Below are 21,371 nucleotides of genomic sequence, written 5' to 3' on the forward strand. Positions count from 1 at the left end.
TTAATTGGAATAAGAACGTATACTAGTTCATAGTAGGTAATATGAATAGTACAGGGTGACACAGAATAACGGGACTTTTTGTAATGCGTCGTGGCAGCCGTGAGCAGGTGGCAGCACTGCGGGACAGTGACAGTGACCAAGTAAACAAGCCGCCATTACAGTAGCCATGGACCAGTGGAACGGGCAAAAGCGTGTGTTAGCTATAAAAATGTTTTATACAAACAGTGATAGTTTGAAAGCTGCCCAGATTGAGTTCCGACATTTTTACAACTTAGGAACGTCATGATTCTGTTCCGTCAAAACATGCCATTAGAAGTTGGATTAATAATTTTGAAGAGAGTGGATCAGCTTTAAAGAAGAAACCAACAGGACGACCAAGAAGTGCTCGTACTGCACAGAACATTGATGTTGTACGCCGATCTGTATTGAGGAGTCCACGCCGTTCGATTCGTAAGCAAGCAGCTGCGGTTGAAATGTCCCGTGAGAGTGTTCGCAGAATTCTTCATTTAGAATTAAAATTTCACCCTTACAAGCTGCAGATAGTGCAACAGTTGAAGGAAAATGATTACCAGTCGCGATTGCAATTCTGCCAACAAATGTTAACACACATAAACAATGAAGATGAATTTCTAAGCAAGTTGTGGATGTCAGATGAGGCCCACTTTTATCTCACAGGTTATGTTAACAAGCAGAACTACCGATACTGGGCAGACAGAAATCCTAATGAACTTCATGAGCGCCCTTTACACGCTAATAAGGTTACAGTATGGTGTGCTGTTTCATTACATGGGATCATTGGACCTTATTTTTTTGAGGATGAACGGGGGATTGCAGTAACTGTCAATTCTGATCGTTACGTGGAAATGTTTACAACGTTTCGTTACACCTGAATTGAACAATTTTCCAGACGTTCAAGAATCCTGGTTTCAACAGGATGGTGCGACATCACACACTGCACGACAGTCAATGGAAGCTGTGCGAGTATTGTTTGGTAACCGTGTCATCTCAAGATTCGGTAACGTTTCCTGGCCCCCTAGATCGCCAGATTTGACCATGTGCGATTTCTTTTTGTGGGGCTACCTCAAAACTAAAGTGTTCACAACTCGACCAAGAACTGTAAATGAGTTTAAAACAGAGAATTCAGGATAAAATTAACAGTATTCCTAGTTGAGATGTTGCAGCGGTCAATGAGGAATCTCCACCACAGATTTCAAGAATGCATTCGTAGACGAGGACGCCACCTAAAGGATATTGTTTTAAAAAAATCATAAATTCCATCAGTGTTTCATAAATGGCAAGTTATGATGTTTCATTTAATACAAATAAAACCATTTTCTTCCATCACTCTTATTTTTTTAGAATTTAAAAAAAAAAATTCCTGTTATTCTGTGTCACCCTGTATATCAGCAGAGCTGTGAAGGAGTGGTTCGTCGTGTAACATAAAACTGTGAAATTTTTCTTGTATGTGATAGCAGAGTTGTACCAAACGATGTATATCGATTTAGGTTTAATATAATAAAGTTATAATTGATAGCTAAAATTAAAAATTCAGATTTTCTAATGACTGACTCTCTTGGTATATGAACAAAATCTATAGTGTTCACTCAAGATAAACAGGTATTTCCTAATATTTTATCTTTTTTCAAAATAACAATGCTTAATTCACTACAATAACTAAATATAACCCCAAAATGTACTTTTAAAAATGCGAAGAAAAATAAAAGGTTCAAAAGCTGCATTTAAAACTTAATAAACTCAAAACATTAATCTTCTCAAAATAAACTGAAAACTTCTATAACTACACTTGAGAACTAAAATACTGTAAATTTTGTAAAATAAGTAAAAGTTCTAAATTTATATGTTTTAAATTCAACATCAAATAGTCTATAATTTAATTTTATGCTTTTATTATTCGGGTTATTTACATTTTTTTAACTTATTTATTATCTTTTATCAATTTATCGTTATATTAAATCACTTCCTAACTGAAAAGAAAAGAAAGGAATACCTTTTTTTTTCAGTCAGGTTGCAAACTTTTAAGGGATACACTGTAAACTTTATATAACAATTCAAAAAAGGAAGTAAATATTTTGAACAAATAAAATATCAAAAATATGTTTCAGAAAGTTGAGACCACTGTATTAATTAATTAACCCTCAAGACAGTAATTTTTGTGACCATTGGCCGTTGGTATAAAAAAGTTATGATCTGCAATCACCGACATAAGCTAATGTAACTAATTAAATACTGTTTTTGTGTATTCTAATCGAAAGCCCAAGGATTTTCTGCATTGTATTCTTAATGAAAATGGTAAGATTTTAGAATTGAGGTCATGTTTTATACTTCCATTTTGTGAAAGTATGAACATGTCTGTAGTTCTAAAAACCTATAAGTAGAGCTTAAGGTTTAGTGGACTTTATGTAGTTGATTTCCGAAGGCAATTTACATTGTTTTCTAGATGTCATTTCTATTTTTTCATCGAATTTGATTTCATGGAGAAGTATCGCTTTGAACGTAATTATTGTTTTAACCTTGTGTTTTCTTTTTTTGTGTGACTATTTAACCATATCACGGGAAATAAAACTATATTTATTTTTTAATTACATAGTAACAGCAAATATCTTAAAAGTTTTATTGCACTTTTTCACTAAAAATCTAATAAACATCAAATTTACTTATGAGACTATAGCATTATATGCTACTATCTCCACAAACATATTAGCTAGAACTTGGCTGTGCTGAATTTTGTGTAAAGTCTTTATTATAATACTTTTTTATGTACACCATGTTTTTTTTGACATCAAAGTCATCATTTGGCAACCACAGTGAAACAACTAAAAATATAATTTTAGTTTCATGGTACTAAGTAGTCTGATTCTCTGTTTTTAATTATAAAAATTATATATGACACTATATACACTAGTTGAAAAATAAGATTTTTTATGATTCGTATAAAAGAAGTGTCAAAAACTCCAAAAAACTGGCATACATGTCAGAGTGATTCTAGGGTAAAAGTAGGGTAAAAGCTTGTGTTCTGCTGCAGCCATACAAAGGTTTATCTAATTGCCCTTTTCATTACACCCTGTGTGACAAGGTTTAATCTCTGCTATTCGTTCATCCCTTGATTGATGCTTTTTGATGCAAAATTCACAGTTCCACAATTTTGCAATAGGTTTTTTTTAAATATTGCTTTCCACTCAAAAGTACAAAATCCATCATTGTGTATAACTCAAATTGTATCAGTCAAATTTTATTAATCAGTGATACTAAAATTAGTTCTCTAAATAACAATTGGTTTTTGCACTAATACTATTTAAAGCAATTTTGCAAACATAACTTCTTAGCTATAGCCATTAAAGGTGGTGTAAAACTTAAATAAAGTAATTATTAAAACTTACAATACTTTTATACAAAGACGACTGATAACTGCACGGATGTCCAGAGGGTAAACTCAAAATTTTAACACTAATTAAGAATAATTTTTTCATTGATGATCAGTGATTTGAAGGGATAATAGACTTTCAGACATTTTCCATTGTTATAATAATAATAAAATCATTCTATTCTATAGGTTACAAAAACTAAAATATAACCCTGTAAATCATTTTGTACATTTACTAAACATATACATATATACATTCGTTAGGGTCTTTATTTCAAGTTTCTTGAACAATAGTAAATAGATATTTTCTTTTGATAACCTTTCATTAATATATAACATTACACATTATTTAGAGTATATTTATATGCTGTTAATATATTATATTTCATTATATTATAATAATGTATTAAATAAAGCATTATGTATTGTGGTAAGTCATGTCACAATATACATTACAAATGAACAGATACATTGTCAATATAACACAAAAATAACTATCGTAAGAATAAAATAAAATTTAATGTGATAGATAAATTATACACACATACTTTAACTCAGTAAGTGCAATACGAGTCATGTACCGATTTTAGGACAGCCGCAGTAGTCGATAGGAGTGTCCACCACAGTCAATATGTTGAACTATAATACATTTCTTTATACAGAATACGTAGTTAACACATTCACTGCGACGACACGAGTCATGTACCGACTTTGGACAACTGGAGTATTCAAGATGAATGCCCATCGCAGTCAATGTGTAACTATAGTATACATATAAGTACACTGAATTAAAATAATGCCATAATATTTATAATTAAAAAATTGTTTCCTAGTTAAGGAAAGGATTCAAATTCTAAATATATAAATGTAAAGTTATTCCGTTTTTTTTTTTTTTTTTTTTTTTTTTTTTTTTTTTTTCATTAATACTTTGCTTGAGTTCCCATTTTTACCGTGTGGAATGTAATCACAGAGCAAGTGTAGTAGGAAAATACATAACTCGCTTTGCATATAGTTTTTAACTTTTACTACAAATAATGTACCTCAAGTAAATTTATAACATAATTGGTAAAATTTTCCCAACACAAACCTTAATCAATATATATTCCAAGTTATTTTGCTGGTTCCGATTACATAATATTGTGTTGTGTAAGGAGAAAAGAGTACTACTTTGTTTTGTTACAATAACAATAAAATATTATCTACACACCAATTAGCAGCTACTTCCATCGCTAGAAGTAGTTGTGTAAGATAACTACATAAATATTTGAATAATAAACATTGTGTCATCAGCCAATAATAGGGATTTTTCAGAACATAATAGAAGCAAAACCATTTATGGGAATAAAAATAAGAAAGACACTAGCACTGATCCTCGTGGGACACTTATTTTTGGAGTTTTTACATATCAGGTATGTCGTACCTTTTCAGTTTGATTTCCATTTTTAGTTATGTCACAGTTGAACTAAGTTTATTTCTTTTACACTATAACAAAGACACTTATTCACAACAATTCATACAAAGTGTCTTTGTTAGATCAAGAAAGGTAAATGTAAGATTGCTGGCAAGATTTGTAATCATACTTATACAACTTTTATTGTGTTAAATGTGTGGAAAACAATATGAAACAGCAGAAAATCATATTTCACCTCACACATTTATCATTTGGAAGTACTCAAAAATGAACTTAAATTTGAATAAAAATTAACCATCTAATTATTATAAATATTTTTCCGTAGAACTATACTTTTCTGTGAATAAAGAAATATTGAATCTTACATTTTGACTTAGAGAAAATAATTCAAATTGAGATGTAAATCAAAGTTCTGTATTATAAAAATGTAATGTTTTAATAATTCTGGTTATTTTGATTTAGAGCTTATAAATGAAAAAACCTGATAGCACAATACAGATATATACAAATATTTTCAAGTGTTTAATTCAAAAGGCCAGTACTAATTTTATTTTTACAGTAATTTTAATAAATGTAAAGTTATGAATTATCCCAAAATATTCATCCAAAACAAGTTAACAACATTGCAGTGTATCTCTTGTGTATTCATGTATAGATCACAGTAGTTAATTGTTTTAAATTTTAATGTTACATGCAGTATTTAAATTATACATAACTTCTTATTGTCAAGTATGTTTTTAAACAGAATAATTTATGTATTATTACTAAACATCTTCATCACCAGCATTGTCAAATTTAAAACAGTTTTGATCTATAAAAGCAAAATTAAGTTTTACACTTAATAATGAGTTGTACGGTAATAAAATGAAACAAAGTTTGAAGTCTTGGGTGATAACAGTGGATACCCCACAGTACATATTATTACCAAATTTCATAATACTGATAATAGCCATTTGATTTCTTATGGCTTTAATTTAATACCAAAAACAATATTTTATAGCTCTTGAACAAATATGTCTAGAGAGCTGTAATTTTTAAAATTTTTGTGCCAACTGACCTATTATTGAGGTTCTTATTCAATAAATACGAAATAAATTATTTTGTTGGAAATTTTTATTTCTTTGGAAATAATTTGCTTTTTGGGTAAACAAATACATATCCCAAATTTGATAAGGTAATAAATAGTGTATCTAATAAAATTTGTTCAGTGTTTAAACTACAACATGTATAAAATTTCTCTATGAGGACCACTTTTTATATCAGGTAGCGTATTCTAAAATTGTTAAACATCTTGTAAAATAAGTTTAATGAAAACAACACGTTTCCACCCATGTATACTTTATAGAAAAAAAGTCAAGACAAACATTTTGTATTATAATTTTGAACATGAGTTGTAACACTTGAGGCATCAATTATTACGCTGCACATTTGTAGCAAATGCTATTGCAATTTTCTAGTGTTTAGTAAACGCATTGTTGGACAAGCCAAGCCAGCTGATGTGCGGTGCATTGTCTGCTCAGCTGTTTACTGTATTGAGCTGTGGCCAACCACATGTAAATAGGACATAATGACAGGCGGACAGAAGGCCTGCCCACTGGCACTGCAAGCCTGTCTGTTGTACAAGGCTTACTATGGCATATGTCAATCTTTGTTCAAGGTCACACTATTTTGTCGTGACCCCGTGAATTGTTTTTTGATTTAATACAAAAACTTGCCTCAATCTGATATTCACAAAATTTTTAACTGATTTTCTTGGCCCAGTTTGACCTTGGAGTGCATTATTGAAAACAAATAGATGACCTTGACTAAGGTTTCATCACTTGTACAGTAACACAAGTAGTTTTGTCATTGTCACACTTTACGCAATGATGTTGTGCAATCAGTTTGTTGTTAGTTTTTATCATATTAGAGTGACAAAACTGCCAATCATTGAATGACTATATTTATATTCATTGTGAAATTAGGACCAATTAATTTATCCTTAATCTGTTGTATTTTTCACACCAGTGATATTGGTCATGTTTTTATAACGGATTTTAATAAAGTCCTAAATGTATTTGGAGATGTATAAATTGTAAAACAATTTATTATTTGGTTGTACGAACTTATATACAAAAATGTTTAATGTTTAAAATTGAACAAAAATGGTAAAACGTCTGATATGTACCCATATAACAAATACATGGTGTACGTATAAACATAATTGGTAGTTTTTATTTTATTTACAATGTTTATGATATTGATACCTTCACTGCAGAAGGTATATCATACCTTCACTGCAAACATAGTAATGCACCTGCTGCAGTTAGTGTGTTATAAAAAAAGAGAGTAAATGCTACAATACTAATAATGTTGAAATATTTCAATAGGAATGTCATGTTAGTTTTGACGTTGTTTTGTTTCAGACACGGAATTACAAAGTTATGAATTATGAATGCTAGCCTTTATATTGACTAATAAATCAAACATTAAAACTGACAGTTGTTACCTATTTGAAAGAATTAATTAATATTTATAATGTTCTAATATTCATAAATGTATGTTTTGAGATAAATGAGCTTACTTAATAACTATCAAAGGATTATAAATCCTTAATAATATAAATATGTTCTTATTTAATCATGATTTTTTAAATTATTACATTATAATGTACACAACATGTATGGTAACCAGAAATCACTATCATCTCTCGTCAAATTTAATATTTTCCCATTGGCTCCTTAATATTTCGACAGATGGGTTCCATGAAAAATGCCTAAACAAGATTCTCTAATTTTCCAAATATTTGTTTTAAAATCAATTTCAAGGGCTGCGGTATGTGTAAAATTAATATAACAAACCATGAGTATGATGTAATTTTTAAGCCAGTTGAATTTTAAGAATTTTTAAAATTACTTTTTGAGGAACAGAGACATTTTTAAAAACAAAAATTATCATAATTTTTCATGTTACCTACTTTATTCAAATATCTCAATTGTTTTCAATTTTACATTGTACTATAAACTACAAAATGTTTCGGAAAAAAAGTAATTGTTTTGGCAACTAACCCTACTTATATTGTTTTAAAGTTAAGTAATTTTGTCATTACTACTCTTAGACTTCAGTTAGTTTTAATTGACTAAGTCTGCATTTTACATTATATTCCAAACTGTTCTTAGTTAAAAATAAAACAACAGATGTCAAAATCCACCACAAAAAGGCATAGAATCTGGTATTTATTCACAAGTGCTGGTTTCCACTTACACAAATAACAGAATTATTATTGTAATCTGTTATTAGCTTTATAGATTAAGCTAAAGTGGCCCCAAAACATCCAAACATAGTGTAAAATGTTGTAAAGGGTGAAATATCACATTCATTTGTGTGTTGCGAAAAGCATAACTAACTAGAACAAAATTGTATTAATTTAAATATGATGACTTAGAATTTTATTCTGATACAAACAATACATATATTTTCAATACAATTTATTTAATTTCTAATGTATGAGTGCATAACAAGGTTCTTAAAATATTACAAACTATTTATACTTATTATGGAATCATTGCATAACAGGAGCTCAATAGATTACACATTTTTAAAATAAAATAAATTTAATGGTAGCAGTACTCTACAGGCACTTGAGAATTAATCAAGTTTTTTCTTGCACATAATACAATATGTCTTTTGTGTATTCATACATAGAGTTAAATAAAATGTTAATTAGGTAGAAGGAAAACGTTCCTAAATTAATCAAAATAATATTAAAGTCTATCGGATTTGTGTGCTTTTTTATTTTAATTTCTACTAAAAACATGTAATGGTAAAAACTAATTTTGGACTTTCATTGAACAAATACAGTGTAAAACAGTTTATACTAAAAAGATCTGTTTTATTAAAAAAAAAAATAATAATTCCTAACAAAAATTGCATCTTATAATTTTTGATTTAAAAATTATATTATACAGGTTGCATTTTAATTTTGTGCAAAATACTATTAATGGAAACTGATTATCTGGTTTGTATGGGTATTGAATTTACAGTGTGAATAACATAACAATTAAATATCTCTAGTACACATTATCATGTCAACACTTTTTTTGAGACTTTGAAACTAAAAAATAATATCTGGTTTAAAAACTACTATATGAACGATTTAAATTTGCCATAAACCACTTTGCATTGAAATTAAAAAAGGTTTATTTCTTATTTTATGTAAAAGTACGGTTGAAAGCTTTTATGAATCTCAATAGTTGAATTACAGATAAGAACTCAAAATAATTTCTCAACCGAGACTTTGCAGAACATTATTAGTGACAATGGTAATTCATTGCCTAGCCAGTATGTAAAGGGAAGAATGTATTGTTATATTATACCATTACTTAAAGTATAAACATCTTTTAGCTACATATTTGGACTTTCATTGAATCTCAAATTAAACGGAATATATTTAAATAATTCTTTACTAATGTTAGTTTCACTGCTGAGTAATAAATTGTTACAAATAATAAATAAACAAATTTGTTATGGCTTTAGCAACACAACTGATAGATTACAAATAATAAATAATTGTGTATTGGCTTCAGTAACACAACCATTATATTACAAAAATATATAACTGTATATTGACTTCAGTAACACAACCGTTAGATTACAAATAATATATATTATATATATTTGCTTCTGTAACACAACCGTTAGATTTAAAATAATAAATAAGCAAACGCGTTATGGCTGTAGCAACACAACTTAGTAACATAACTGTTAGATTACAAATAATAAATAATCATGTATTGGCTTCAGTAACACAACTGATAGATAACAAATAATTAATAAATAATTGTGCAGTGACTTCAGTATTACAACTGGTAGATTAATTTAATGTAATTGAAAATGTTAAAAGCTCATATTTTGGTAAGTGTAATATATAAATAGATAACAAAAGAATTTTATCACCACGTACTGTACAAGGTTTTGCATCGTACAACTGCCCTTGAACTGCTCACCAATTCGATAACAGTGTGCATCATATTGCTCTAATTTATCGAACGATGAAACTAGGTTATAACTTTGACAAAGGAGTGAACTGCCTACATAATGCTGTTATCAGAGGTGGTTTTCTTTGTCCATGGTGCTATGCTGTATTAACGTAGGCTGTGTAAAGCGATGCACTATAATGAAATTGAGTTTTATCAACTTAAAGATTTTTGGTAGAGTAAAACAATGATAATATTAATTTTCAACACTACAGTTGATCTTGATTGATAAGCATAATTATTATTAACATTTTAGACCGATACTCAATGTGGTATGTGGATGACGTACATGTAAATTATTTACAAAAATCAATTTTAAGCTCCTGAAGTTAAAGCAAGTAACACCAGCAAAAACTGCTACTGCTGTTATGAGTAGCAGTTTAACTGTAGCAGCCAATTTATGTCCAAAAATGATATGGTTAATCTCTTAAAGTTTAATTGGTTGATGCGTAAAACTTGTTACTTTAAAAAATGGGGAATGTTTACAAATGACCTGTACACAAAATTAAGTACAGTGAAACAGAAAAAATCAAATTTTTAAAGTCTACATGTGGATAAACATCTTACATGGGACTCGCATATTGATTATATAATAAAAAAAATTAACTCAAGTATTTATGCTCTAAAACGAATATCATTTCTCTGTAATTTATCAGTGTTTCAAACAGCATTTCATGCTCATATTCAGTCACATGTATCCTATGGACAATAAGTGTCTATGCGGGACCTTAAATCAAAATATAAATAAAATTCTCTGTCTTTATAAAAAAGGGTCTGAGAACAATTTTGTGATTAAGAAGTGATGACTCAAGGAACATTTACCAACTTAAGAATTTTGACAGTGTATAGCCATTATATTTTTAATACAACCGTTTATGTAAAAAATCCCAAACTCAATTTTAAAACTTTTAAAGAGGTACACTTTTACAATACCAGAAACAAAAACACCTTAATATTACCTCATCATAACCTAGACAAATTTATGAAAGGCACCACCTATGCTGGTATACAATTTTTAAACTATATTCCCAAAGCAATAAGGGAAATAAATAAATTTAAAAAAATTCAAACTATTAGTAAAAGATTTACTTTTGAAACATGCTCTTTATTCACTAGATGAATTATATTCATTAGGACAGTCAGTATAACTCAAACATACAGTAGTGTTTTTTTAAGGTTTTTTTACAATTATTATTATATATCATATGAGGTTTTACAGTATGAAGTAACATTGTTAATAGTAGTTTTAATGTACTTGACACTATTGTACATTGATACATACTAAATAAAGACCATTTGATTTGATACAATTATGATTTGATTGCAATTAGAGCTTTTAAATGTTTCTCATTTAAAATTTCCCACTATCTGTTAAGTGTTTGGTGATAGTAAAATGAACTGGTGTGTTTCAACATAGATTGGTGATCAACATATAAAACACAAATGATAAAGAAATTGTTTTAAATTTGTTTAATTTATATGTCTAAAGATAGAAGAGTATTCTTTAAAGGTGCACCCTTCATTACCACTGAGGTTAAATTAACAAAATTGAATTATTAATATTAGAATGATTCTCACTTTAATTCTAAACCATAAAAAATTGCCTTGTGCAACAAGTAAGAAAATGTATTATTCTACACCATGTTGTGTACAATAAGAATTTTATTTTTGGAGTTTATTATCAATGAGCAAAGATATAATTGTAGAAATTGATTATCAATGAGCAAAGATATATAGAAATTGCCATGAAATATAGTACTGTCATTACTTGAATATGTTTATATGTTTGTTTGAATATGTAATGTTCAAGAACATTTCATGTTTCTATGTGACCTAGTGTTATCCTATTAAGCTTTTGGCACAAGCTTTCCTGGGTTAAAATCCTGTGATAGGCAAAATGTAAGAAGTTGAAACTGTTTTAACTATAACACTTAATTCTCTGACCAAAATATTGCTGGTAGAGAAAGAAAAGACATGCATTAATTCAATACACTTGCCAAATTCTGGAAATGTATTAACACTATAACAATAAGGCTACTAGCGCTCTTGAACCTTTTCAAATCTGACTTTCACCAGTTGGTTAAGGAGCGTTTTGTGACCATTTTACAAACATTTAGGATATTCAAAACGTATATTAAAAAAATGTACATGATACAATTTATTTTATTGTATAAATTATGTAAAGAACTAAATAAAACACATGTCTTCAAATTTTGTCAAAGACTACAAAAAGAAAATACATTTAACTGGCTTTCTGCACCAGTATGCAAGTGTGTTAACGTTAATAATGAGGTAGCGGCTACTCTATACAACTAATGCATATCAACATAACATAATGTTTGTAGTAGCCTTATTTTGAGACAGGGTGTTTTAGTGCTCTAAGTTGTGGTCAGTTTTTTATGTGTTATTGTGATCCTTTAGAGTACCACAAGGTATTAAGGGATGTCAACTAAAAATAAAAGTTGATCAAATATAAGCTTATTCGTGTAAGATAAAATAAACAGATTTTCCATTTTTAACAGTGAGTTAATAAAGTTAGTATTTTATTAAGAGTTTCTTTAAGGTTAAGGTAATTTAATTTGCATTTGCATCATTTCTTATATTCACATTAATTGAATGATCAAATTTTTAACCTGATAAGTTTGCCAGAACAATATTTTCTTTAATATTTTATAAGCTTTGTAAGAGACGTAATTGTTCCACTCATACATGGTATGCGTAGGTTACAGCTAAAGTATGAGTATATATTGTAAATTGCAGAGTCTGTAGTCTATCCAGATTTTTGATGGTCAACATTGATTTATTAGTTAACCACCCCACGTTTAATTAATTTAAAATTAGACTATACAATTTATAGAACGATACATTTGCTGTATACCAGAGTAATTATAAATTGACTCAATTCTGTACATATTTTGTGTTTCTGTATATATTTTTCTGTACATTCTGTTTATATTGTTTTCAGTTTGTTTTTGACGATGGGAATATTGTGTAGAAAACAGGATTTTTACGGACATTTGCCATCATTCAGGGGTACAAGGATCAGCAACACTGTTCCGATTGCCTAGAAATAAATATTGATTGCTATAACATTAAAGATCTATTACTCATTTCTAAATATTTCAATAGATCCATTTTAGAAATTCGATATGTATTTCATTTAACCTTGCTACTTCAGAAAACTTCATGGACATTTCAGAAGAGATATCAGAAGGGGTTGTTTCTGGAATAATAGATTAAAAATATGTTCTGAATATCATTAGTTCAATTTATTATAAAAACTCTTATGGTTGGAATGAAATTCTCATATCAATCATGAAGTTAGGAAGTCCCTGTATAGCTAAGCCATCAACTAATATTGCTTATTCAATTTTTTCTACTGGAGTCTTCCTTACAAATACAAAATTGTCTTATCATATAGCCAAAAGGGTAATCCTGGGAAGATTGAAAACTATCAGCTGATAGCCCTGCTTCCAGCTTCTTCTATAGTAATAGAGAAGGCATTCTCCCTTAAAATATTGGAATATTAATTATTATCCTGTGAACAATTTGGATTTCACAAAGTAGGAGCACTCAAATAGCAGTGTTTGATCTGGTCATAAATATCATGAGAGCCTTGGATGGATCGCAGTGTGCACATTGTTTGATTTGTTCAGAGCCTTGTGACAGTGTAAACACTCCAAAACTCTCTCTTACTCATGAAATTAAAAACATTTCAGATTTACTGACAAATCATATTTATATTTTTCGTTCTACTTAAAAACAGATTTCAAAAGGAAAAAATTACAGATGCTCAGGGTAAACATTTTTTTTAAGACTGGAGATTGGTGGCTGCTGGCATGCCACAGGGCTTTATACTTGGTCCTATTTTGTTTTCCATTTCCATAAATGACCTCCCCCAAAATATTAAATCAAAACTGATACTATTCCTATACATTTTAGAAATCTTAATGTTAGGAAATCTCAATTGTTTACATAAACTCTACCTATTATGTGCACAACACTTGAAAAACAAAGTACCGATACCCAATTCATCGCCTGACTATGTTTGAAAAAGGTCCGGATATTACATGTGAATTAAACTACGAGGGCGGTTTGTTAAGTCTGGTAAATTTGTATTAAAGAGCAGGAAATTTTTGGAACCTGCACTGTTGTTGATAAGCCTGATATTTCCACACATATTACAACAAATTTCAATTGGCAGCTGTTTTTAGTTGGTTGTTGGCAGCCAGCTGAAGCGGTAATTGCGTAGTTAGTTCCTTAGGATGTAGAAAAACGAATTTTGTGTGGTCATTCAACATTTTCATTTGAAGGGTTGAACAGCTATAGAGGTAAAATCCGAGTTGGATGAAGTCCATGTGGGTTCTACACCAACATTCAAGACCATTTACTTTTGGATCAAAGAGTTTAACCGTGGTCAGAGAAGCACAGAAGATGAAGCATGCTTCGGTCGGCCTGTTGAAGTCAACACAGGCAACCATCTATAAGGTTCATGATATGGTAACGAAAGATCGAAGATTAAGAGTTTGCGAGATATCTAACATTGTAGGCATCTCAACTGAATGAGTGCATTCCATCCTCCATGAAAAACTGGCCAAGAAGAAGCTCTGTGCGCGATGGGTGCCATGCCTGCTCGCTTTGGACCAAAAACGGAAATGAAAGAACATTTCTACTCAGAATCTCACACTTTTCAGGTGCAATTCAAGGGACTTTTTGCGCAGATTCATAACTGTGGATGAAACTTGAATCCATCATTACACTCCGGAGACCAAACAATGGACGAAAAGTGGGGAGAGTGCACCAAAGAGGTGAAGACTGTTTTGTCAGCTGGAAAGGTGATGGCCACTGTCTTTTGGGAATCTCAGGGTATAATCCTGATAATTATTTTGAAAAAGGTAGATCCAGCAACTGGGCCCTATTATGCTGCTCTGCTGGATCGTATGAAACAGGAACTCACTGAAAAACATGCAAGATTGGCATGGAAGAAGGTGCTGTTTTATCAGGACAATACTCCAGCCCGCACAGCAGCTATCACAATGGCAAAAGTGCTCGACATGGGATTCAAATTGGTTCCTCACCCACCCTATTCACCAGACTTGGTTCTGAGTGATTTCTTCTTATTCCCAAAATTGAAAATTTGGCTTGGCGGGAAGAAATTTTCATCAAATGAGGAAGTGTCCACCACTGTGACAGACTATTTTGCAGAGTACAACAAAGACCACTTTGTCGATGGGTTAAAAAATTGGAAACTCGCTGGACCAAGTATATAGAATTGCAAGGAGACTATGTCGAGAAATAAAGTGAATTTTTGCCTTAAAACAATATTTTATTCTATTTTTACCAGACTTATTAAACCAATATTGTATATAATACACTGCCTGAGAAGATAAAACAAGAAGATAGTTTCAACAAATTTGTTTCATTCCTGACCTAAACACTCACAACAGTGTGCTTATATAAAAAGTTGAAGAATTCAATTCACTTCTTCCTTCTCAAAATAATTCCAGTATCACTTTCTTTAATCAGATATACAAATATTTGAAGAGTTAATTTATTGTTTCTACTGAAAATTTACACACTTCATAAATTATTATTACATTCAGTTTTAGCATATTTTAATGTCCTTGACATGTCATATATTACAGAAGCAAAGCTCTAACCTTATAACATTTTAAACTACAAATAAATGATTTTATTTTGAGATCTGCAATCTGATTTCCTCCTCAGGTAAATCTTATGATGATGAGATCAAATTGTAGACCTTGGAATGTAGTGTTCCTAATTTTTTGTGTGTCACTGAACGACTGCAAATGTCCAGAAAGATCGTGTTCCCTTCACATGTTTATATTGCTTTAATGCAATCAGTTAGTTAATCATGAATTAATATTGCAGATGGAGGGAGTCATCATGGGTGAATGTAATGTAAACAAGGAGCACCGGCTGTCACTGTTTTTCTATGTATTGCACATGTTTATATAGTTTTAATTCAAGAATTTAATTAATATTGAATTAACATTGCAGATGGAGGGAGTCATCATGGGTGAATGTAATGTAAACATGGAGCACTGGCTGTCACTGTTTTTCTATGTATTGCACATGTTTATATAGTTTTAATTCAAGAATTTAATTAATATTGAATTAACATTGCAGATGGAGGGAGTCATCATGGGTGAATGTAATGTAAACATGGAGCACCGGCTGTCACGGTTTTTCTATATATTGCTCATGTTTATATAGTTTTAATTCAAGAATTTAATTAATATTGAATTAACATTGCAGATGGAGGGAGTCATCATGGGTGAATGTAATGTAAACATGGAGCGCCGGCTGTCACTGTTTTTCTACACTCAAGTTTTCTTTTAGAATAACCCATCAATTTAAAAGTTGATTGCCGAAAAACAAAGACTTATCCAAGAATGGTGAATCATTTAGATATATACATAGTACTAGAAAAAAAAAATGCAAGCGTCTGGATATATCTGGTAAGCTCTTATTTGTCTGATATTTAAGAACCTTTGGAATAGTGAACCATTAGATATATACATAATACTAGGGGGGAAATGTAAGCATCTGGATATATCTGGTAAGCTCTTATTTGTCTGATATTTGAGAACCTTTGGAATAGTGAACCATTAGATATATACATAATACTAGTGGGGGAAATGTAAGCATCTAGATATATCTGGTAAGCTCTTATTTGTCTGATATTTAAGAACCTTTGGAATAGTGAACCATTAGATATATACATAATACTAGGGGGGAAATGTAAGCATCTGGATATATCTGGTAAGCTCTTATTTGTCTGATATTTGAGAACCTTTGGAATAGTGAACCATTAGATATATACATAATACTAGTGGGGGAAATGTAAGCATCTGGATATATCTGGTAAGCTCTTATTTGTCTGATATTTGAGAACCTTTGGAATAGTGAACCATTAGATATATACATAATACTAGTGGGGGAAATGTAAGCATCTGGATATATCTGGTAAGCTCTTATTTGTCTGATATTTGAGAACCTTTGGAATAGTGAACCATTAGATATATACATAATACTAGTGGGGGAAATGTAAGCATCTAGATATATCTGGTAAGCTTTTATTTGTCTGATATTTAAGAACCTTTGGAATAGTGAACCATTAGATATATACATAATACTAGTGGGGGAAATGTAAGCATCTGGATATATCTGGTAAGCTCTTATTTGTCTGATATTTGAGAACCTTTGGAATAGTGAACCATTAGATATATACATAATACTAGTGGGGGAAATGTAAGCATCTGGATATATCTGGTAAGCTCTTATTTGTCTGATATTTGAGAACCTTTGGAATAGTGAACCATTAGATATATACATAATACTAGTGGGGGAAATGTAAGCATCTGGATATATCTGGTAAGCTCTTATTTGTCTGATATTTGAGAACCTTTGGAATAGTGAACCATTAGATATATACATAATACTAGTGGGGGAAATGTAAGCATCTGGATATATCTGGTAAGCTCTTATTTGTCTGATATTTGAGAACCTTTGGAATAGTGAACCATTAGATATATACATAATACTAGTGGGGGAAAGACTGCTTGCCGATTCTAGCTCCGGATTCACCAGATGGCTGATGGGGCTGGGGAGGGATCGGGTTAAGCAAGTGATTGCCTTGATCACTGGACACGGCCACTTCAGGAAACACCTAAACACTCTAGGTTTACGAAATGAGGACTCGGAGTGTAGACTCTGCAATAAGTCTGAAGAGACTGCAAAACACATAATACTGGACTGTGAGAGACTGGGAGCAAGGAGAAGGGCTCTTTTCGGTGATAAACAACCAGGCGACGAACCAGATGCTAGTATCGGGGAAAAGCTTCTTAGCCTAATTAAGGGCACGAAGATAGGCTTACCCTCTAACATCAAAGGGGCACACAATAAGCTCAGGTTGACGTGTGAGGATCTAGGAATCCACCCCAATATCCCAAAGGAAAAAAAAAAAAAAAGTGGGGGAAATGTAAGCATCTGGATATATCTGGTAAGCTCTTATTTGTCTGATATTTGAGAACCTTTGGAATAGTGAACCATTAGATATATACATAATACTAGGGGGGAAATGTAAGCATCTGGATATATCTGGTGAGCTCTTATTTGTCTGATATTTAAGAACCTTTGGAATAGTGAACCATTAGATATATACATAATACTAGTGGGGGAAATGTAAGCATCTAGATATATCTGGTAAGCTCTTATTTGTCTGATATTTGAGAACCTTTGGAATAGTGAACCATTAGATATATACATAATACTAGTGGGGGAAATGTAAGCATCTGGATATATCTGGTAAGCTCTTATTTGTCTGATATTTGAGAACCTTTGGAATAGTGAACCATTAGATATATACATAATACTAGTGGGGGAAATGTAAGCATCTGGATATATCTGGTAAGCTCTTATTTGTCTGATATTTGAGAACCTTTGGAATAGTGAACCATTATATATATACATAATAGGGGGGGGGGGTGATGTAAGCATCTGGATATATCTGGTAGGCTCTTATTTGTCTGATATTTTTCTTATATTTTTCTGAACCTTTGGAAAGACAAAGATTATCATTCGTGACTAAACTATTGGAAATACTCAAAATAAATTGTATTTCCATTTTGGATAATTTAATTTAATAACTGGTTCTATTTTATATAGTAATGACTAGGCTATTTAGTTTTTTACTGTGTGAATTATAAAATTAATACGGCTGCCTCCCGGCCTTTTTCTCTTGAAATATTATTTTCTTTGTTCTGAATACTAATTTAGTCATCAATTTAAGTAGTAGAATAGTTAGTGTATAATATTAAAGAGAATAAAAATTGCAGCGTGCAAATTTGTAATTTTTACTTTATTTATAGAACATATGTTTACCTCAGGCCTCATTGCCAGCTACCTGTTTCAGTTCCTATTGGAGTTTACAAATTAGCTTGTAATAAATTTGGTTTATTTTTGCAACTTTATATATGTTATATGTGTGTGCAGGCAGTCGGTAGTCTTATCACTGATGGGGAGAAGAACGATGAATAATCCAACCTCAGATATGTGTTACAGTGAAAACTCACCCTTCCAAGTAAGTTGGCACACCTTTTTATTTATTGTTGTTACAGCTGAGTTATATAAACTGAAAGCTAATTTAATTGATCTAATATTATGTTGTTCAAAGTATCGAGAACTGGAATTATCGTTAATTAGTTTAGTCAGTTTTGTTGCTGTGCGTGGATTTGTGTGACAATATACAATGGCTTTTTCAATTACCTTTCATCTTCAATTCCAATTTGTTGTTAACACTACAACGAGGTTTTGACACTATGTTTTGCCATGGTAACGTAGTGGTTAGTCATTAAAATAACCTGAACTTCTCGTTCAACTCACTATAAGTTCAGTCTAATTTGATCATTGACCACAACGTAACGTTGAAATGTGGTTGTAGTTTTTACAAACCACTGTTTGTATTGCTAAATGATTTAACGTTGAGTCCTTCTGGTGCTCTTTGTTGTTTCCTTCCGATGCCAAACATTTCACCCAGTAACGTCCATTTATATTGCTTAAAACAAGTTTTGTAGACACGTTCAGGAACCTTAAAAGGTTGGGCTGTCATATGTTTCATCCAATTAAAATAAGACATAAATTTAAAAAAAAAATAGGAGAAGGGAGAAATATCAGGTGATTAGAAAGGAGATGTATTAGACCTTGTAGTTAGCAAGAAAATTGTTGTACAAGTTTTATCAGTATGCTTCTTATCGTGAATATGAACTGGTAAGTCTCAAAATGATACATTTGTGGCACTGTAATTAGTGGTATCTGTTAACAGAAGTAGAAGTTCATATTAATATTCTTTTGGATTGTTGGAAACAGTCGAGCCATCATCTTGCTTTATAACCTACTCAGGTGTAATAATCATTTTACACTACAGTAAACTCAATTATCCTCGGATATGCCAATGAGCTAATTTTACGGATAATTAACAATGTTCCTGACTGTAGGTGCTAAACAACTTAATGGCCATTTATATTGGTCAGCAGTTTATTCTTCTATTATTTCTGAGGACTTAATATTTTGTATTATTTCAAAAACATGTTAATCACTTAAATATTTCCAACATATTTTTAAAGTTTTGAAACTTTGTTTGAGTACATTTAAAAGTATTTAACATAAATCTTTTGCTACTGTTGCATTGACAACTCCCAGGCCAGATAAACCGGCCACGAATAATGGAGAGTGTATTTTATAAAAAAACTGTTAAAATTATTTTTATCATGATGCCACTTTACCTAGCTTTAACAATCTAAGTTGATTTTATATGAATGTTGGGTTTAGCTCCAGTTCATCTTCCGCTTAGTGCAATGTGTGAAATCTGACGCTACCGCGCTGATTTGACTCCTGGAATCTTGAATCATACCCGTCTAAACAGATCAAACCAAAAGTCTGTGACGAAGAAGCTCAAAGGAACACTTTACATCGTTTCGAAATCAGAGACACCTAGACTACAGTATCAAATGTAATCTAGGTGAAGAAGTGTTCTCATTGTCTAATCAGGTGCATAATTGCCTAGGTATCTCTGATGTTGAAATGATGTAAAGGATTCATTGTGAGGAATCAAGTCTACGGCAGTGTCAGATTTAAGACACTTCACTAAGAGGAAGGTGAACTGGAATCAAACATAACATCCACATTGAATCAACCCTTTCCACCACATTATATATTATAACTTCATTATATGTAGAATCCATCCATATTGTAAAAATAACTGTTTAAATCACTGCTGTTTACTTAACTTTTTGGAGTCTCACACCGCCTGTTTAACCTTCTAAGTGGCAAGCGCCGTCTGAGATGTATGATTTACGCCGCCGCCGCGAAGTGGCAAGCGCCGTCACAGCCATCGCTTCACATTTAAGGCCGTTGCTCCGCAACCGCCCATTATTTTTAGGCCTAGTTTGAACTATCGTAATTTCCGTGAAATTTCCTATACATATCATATAGTATAGTGTGTATTCATGTTACTAATGTTTGCTGGCTTAAATGATTCCGACGGTTTTTCGTTTGACCTGGCGGCAGACGAGAGAACAGCTGTCTACTCGTCTCGTCACTGTTTTGTTTGGCGACTTTGCGTACTGTTATTGTCAGTATATTATTGTTTATCGCGTTGTTTGTTGTGTTACCGGTAAATGTTTAGGTTATTCGTTCGTCATGGAAAATGTTGGAGGTACTTTGGGATTATACCGACTACACCAGTATGAGGAACACAAACAAATAAATTTATAGAAAAAAAAAACATTATAGAACGAAAAAGCAACTCTTCAATTACAAACTTACAATGATTATCAATTGTTAAAGGGTTTCCTGTGACGCCCAGAAACCAGCAATATCAAGGATGAGTGAGTCTAGTGGATTTCCGCCTTCAGCAGCAACTGCCGACCGCAACGCATATTTTAGATGTAGGCAACTAGTCATGATCTTGTAAAAACCGAATGGCCCCCTGTTCGCTCCTGGGTAAATCCCTAATTCTCATAGTGTCACCCATCATAAT

The 21,371-nt window shown here is 31.4% G+C and overlaps 2 protein-coding genes across 4 annotated transcripts in view; both read left to right on the forward strand.

Annotated features, from left to right (window-relative positions):
* Positions 1-21,371, forward strand: part of LOC124353535 (SRSF protein kinase 3-like) — a 50,748-nt gene that overhangs the window by 12,424 nt on the left and 16,953 nt on the right. The window contains exons 2-3 of one of the 3 annotated variants that reach the window (XM_046803417.1): positions 16,088-16,290; positions 18,827-18,914. The gene's annotated coding sequence lies outside the window, so the exon portion shown is untranslated. Of the gene's footprint in view, positions 1-15,700; positions 15,783-15,829; positions 15,994-16,087; positions 16,291-18,826; positions 18,915-21,371 lie in introns of those variants that run through there. The other 2 variants (XM_046803419.1, XM_046803418.1) reach the window with 2 other exon arrangements.
* On the forward strand, positions 14,584-15,078 carry LOC124355529 (histone-lysine N-methyltransferase SETMAR-like). The gene has a single exon (XM_046806692.1). The coding sequence runs from the start codon at positions 14,584-14,586 to the stop codon at positions 15,076-15,078; it is 495 nt and encodes a 164-aa protein (XP_046662648.1).

This window comes from Homalodisca vitripennis, chromosome 2 (assembly GCF_021130785.1).
Source record: "Homalodisca vitripennis isolate AUS2020 chromosome 2, UT_GWSS_2.1, whole genome shotgun sequence".
NCBI classification, from domain to species: Eukaryota; Metazoa; Arthropoda; class Insecta; order Hemiptera; family Cicadellidae; genus Homalodisca; species Homalodisca vitripennis.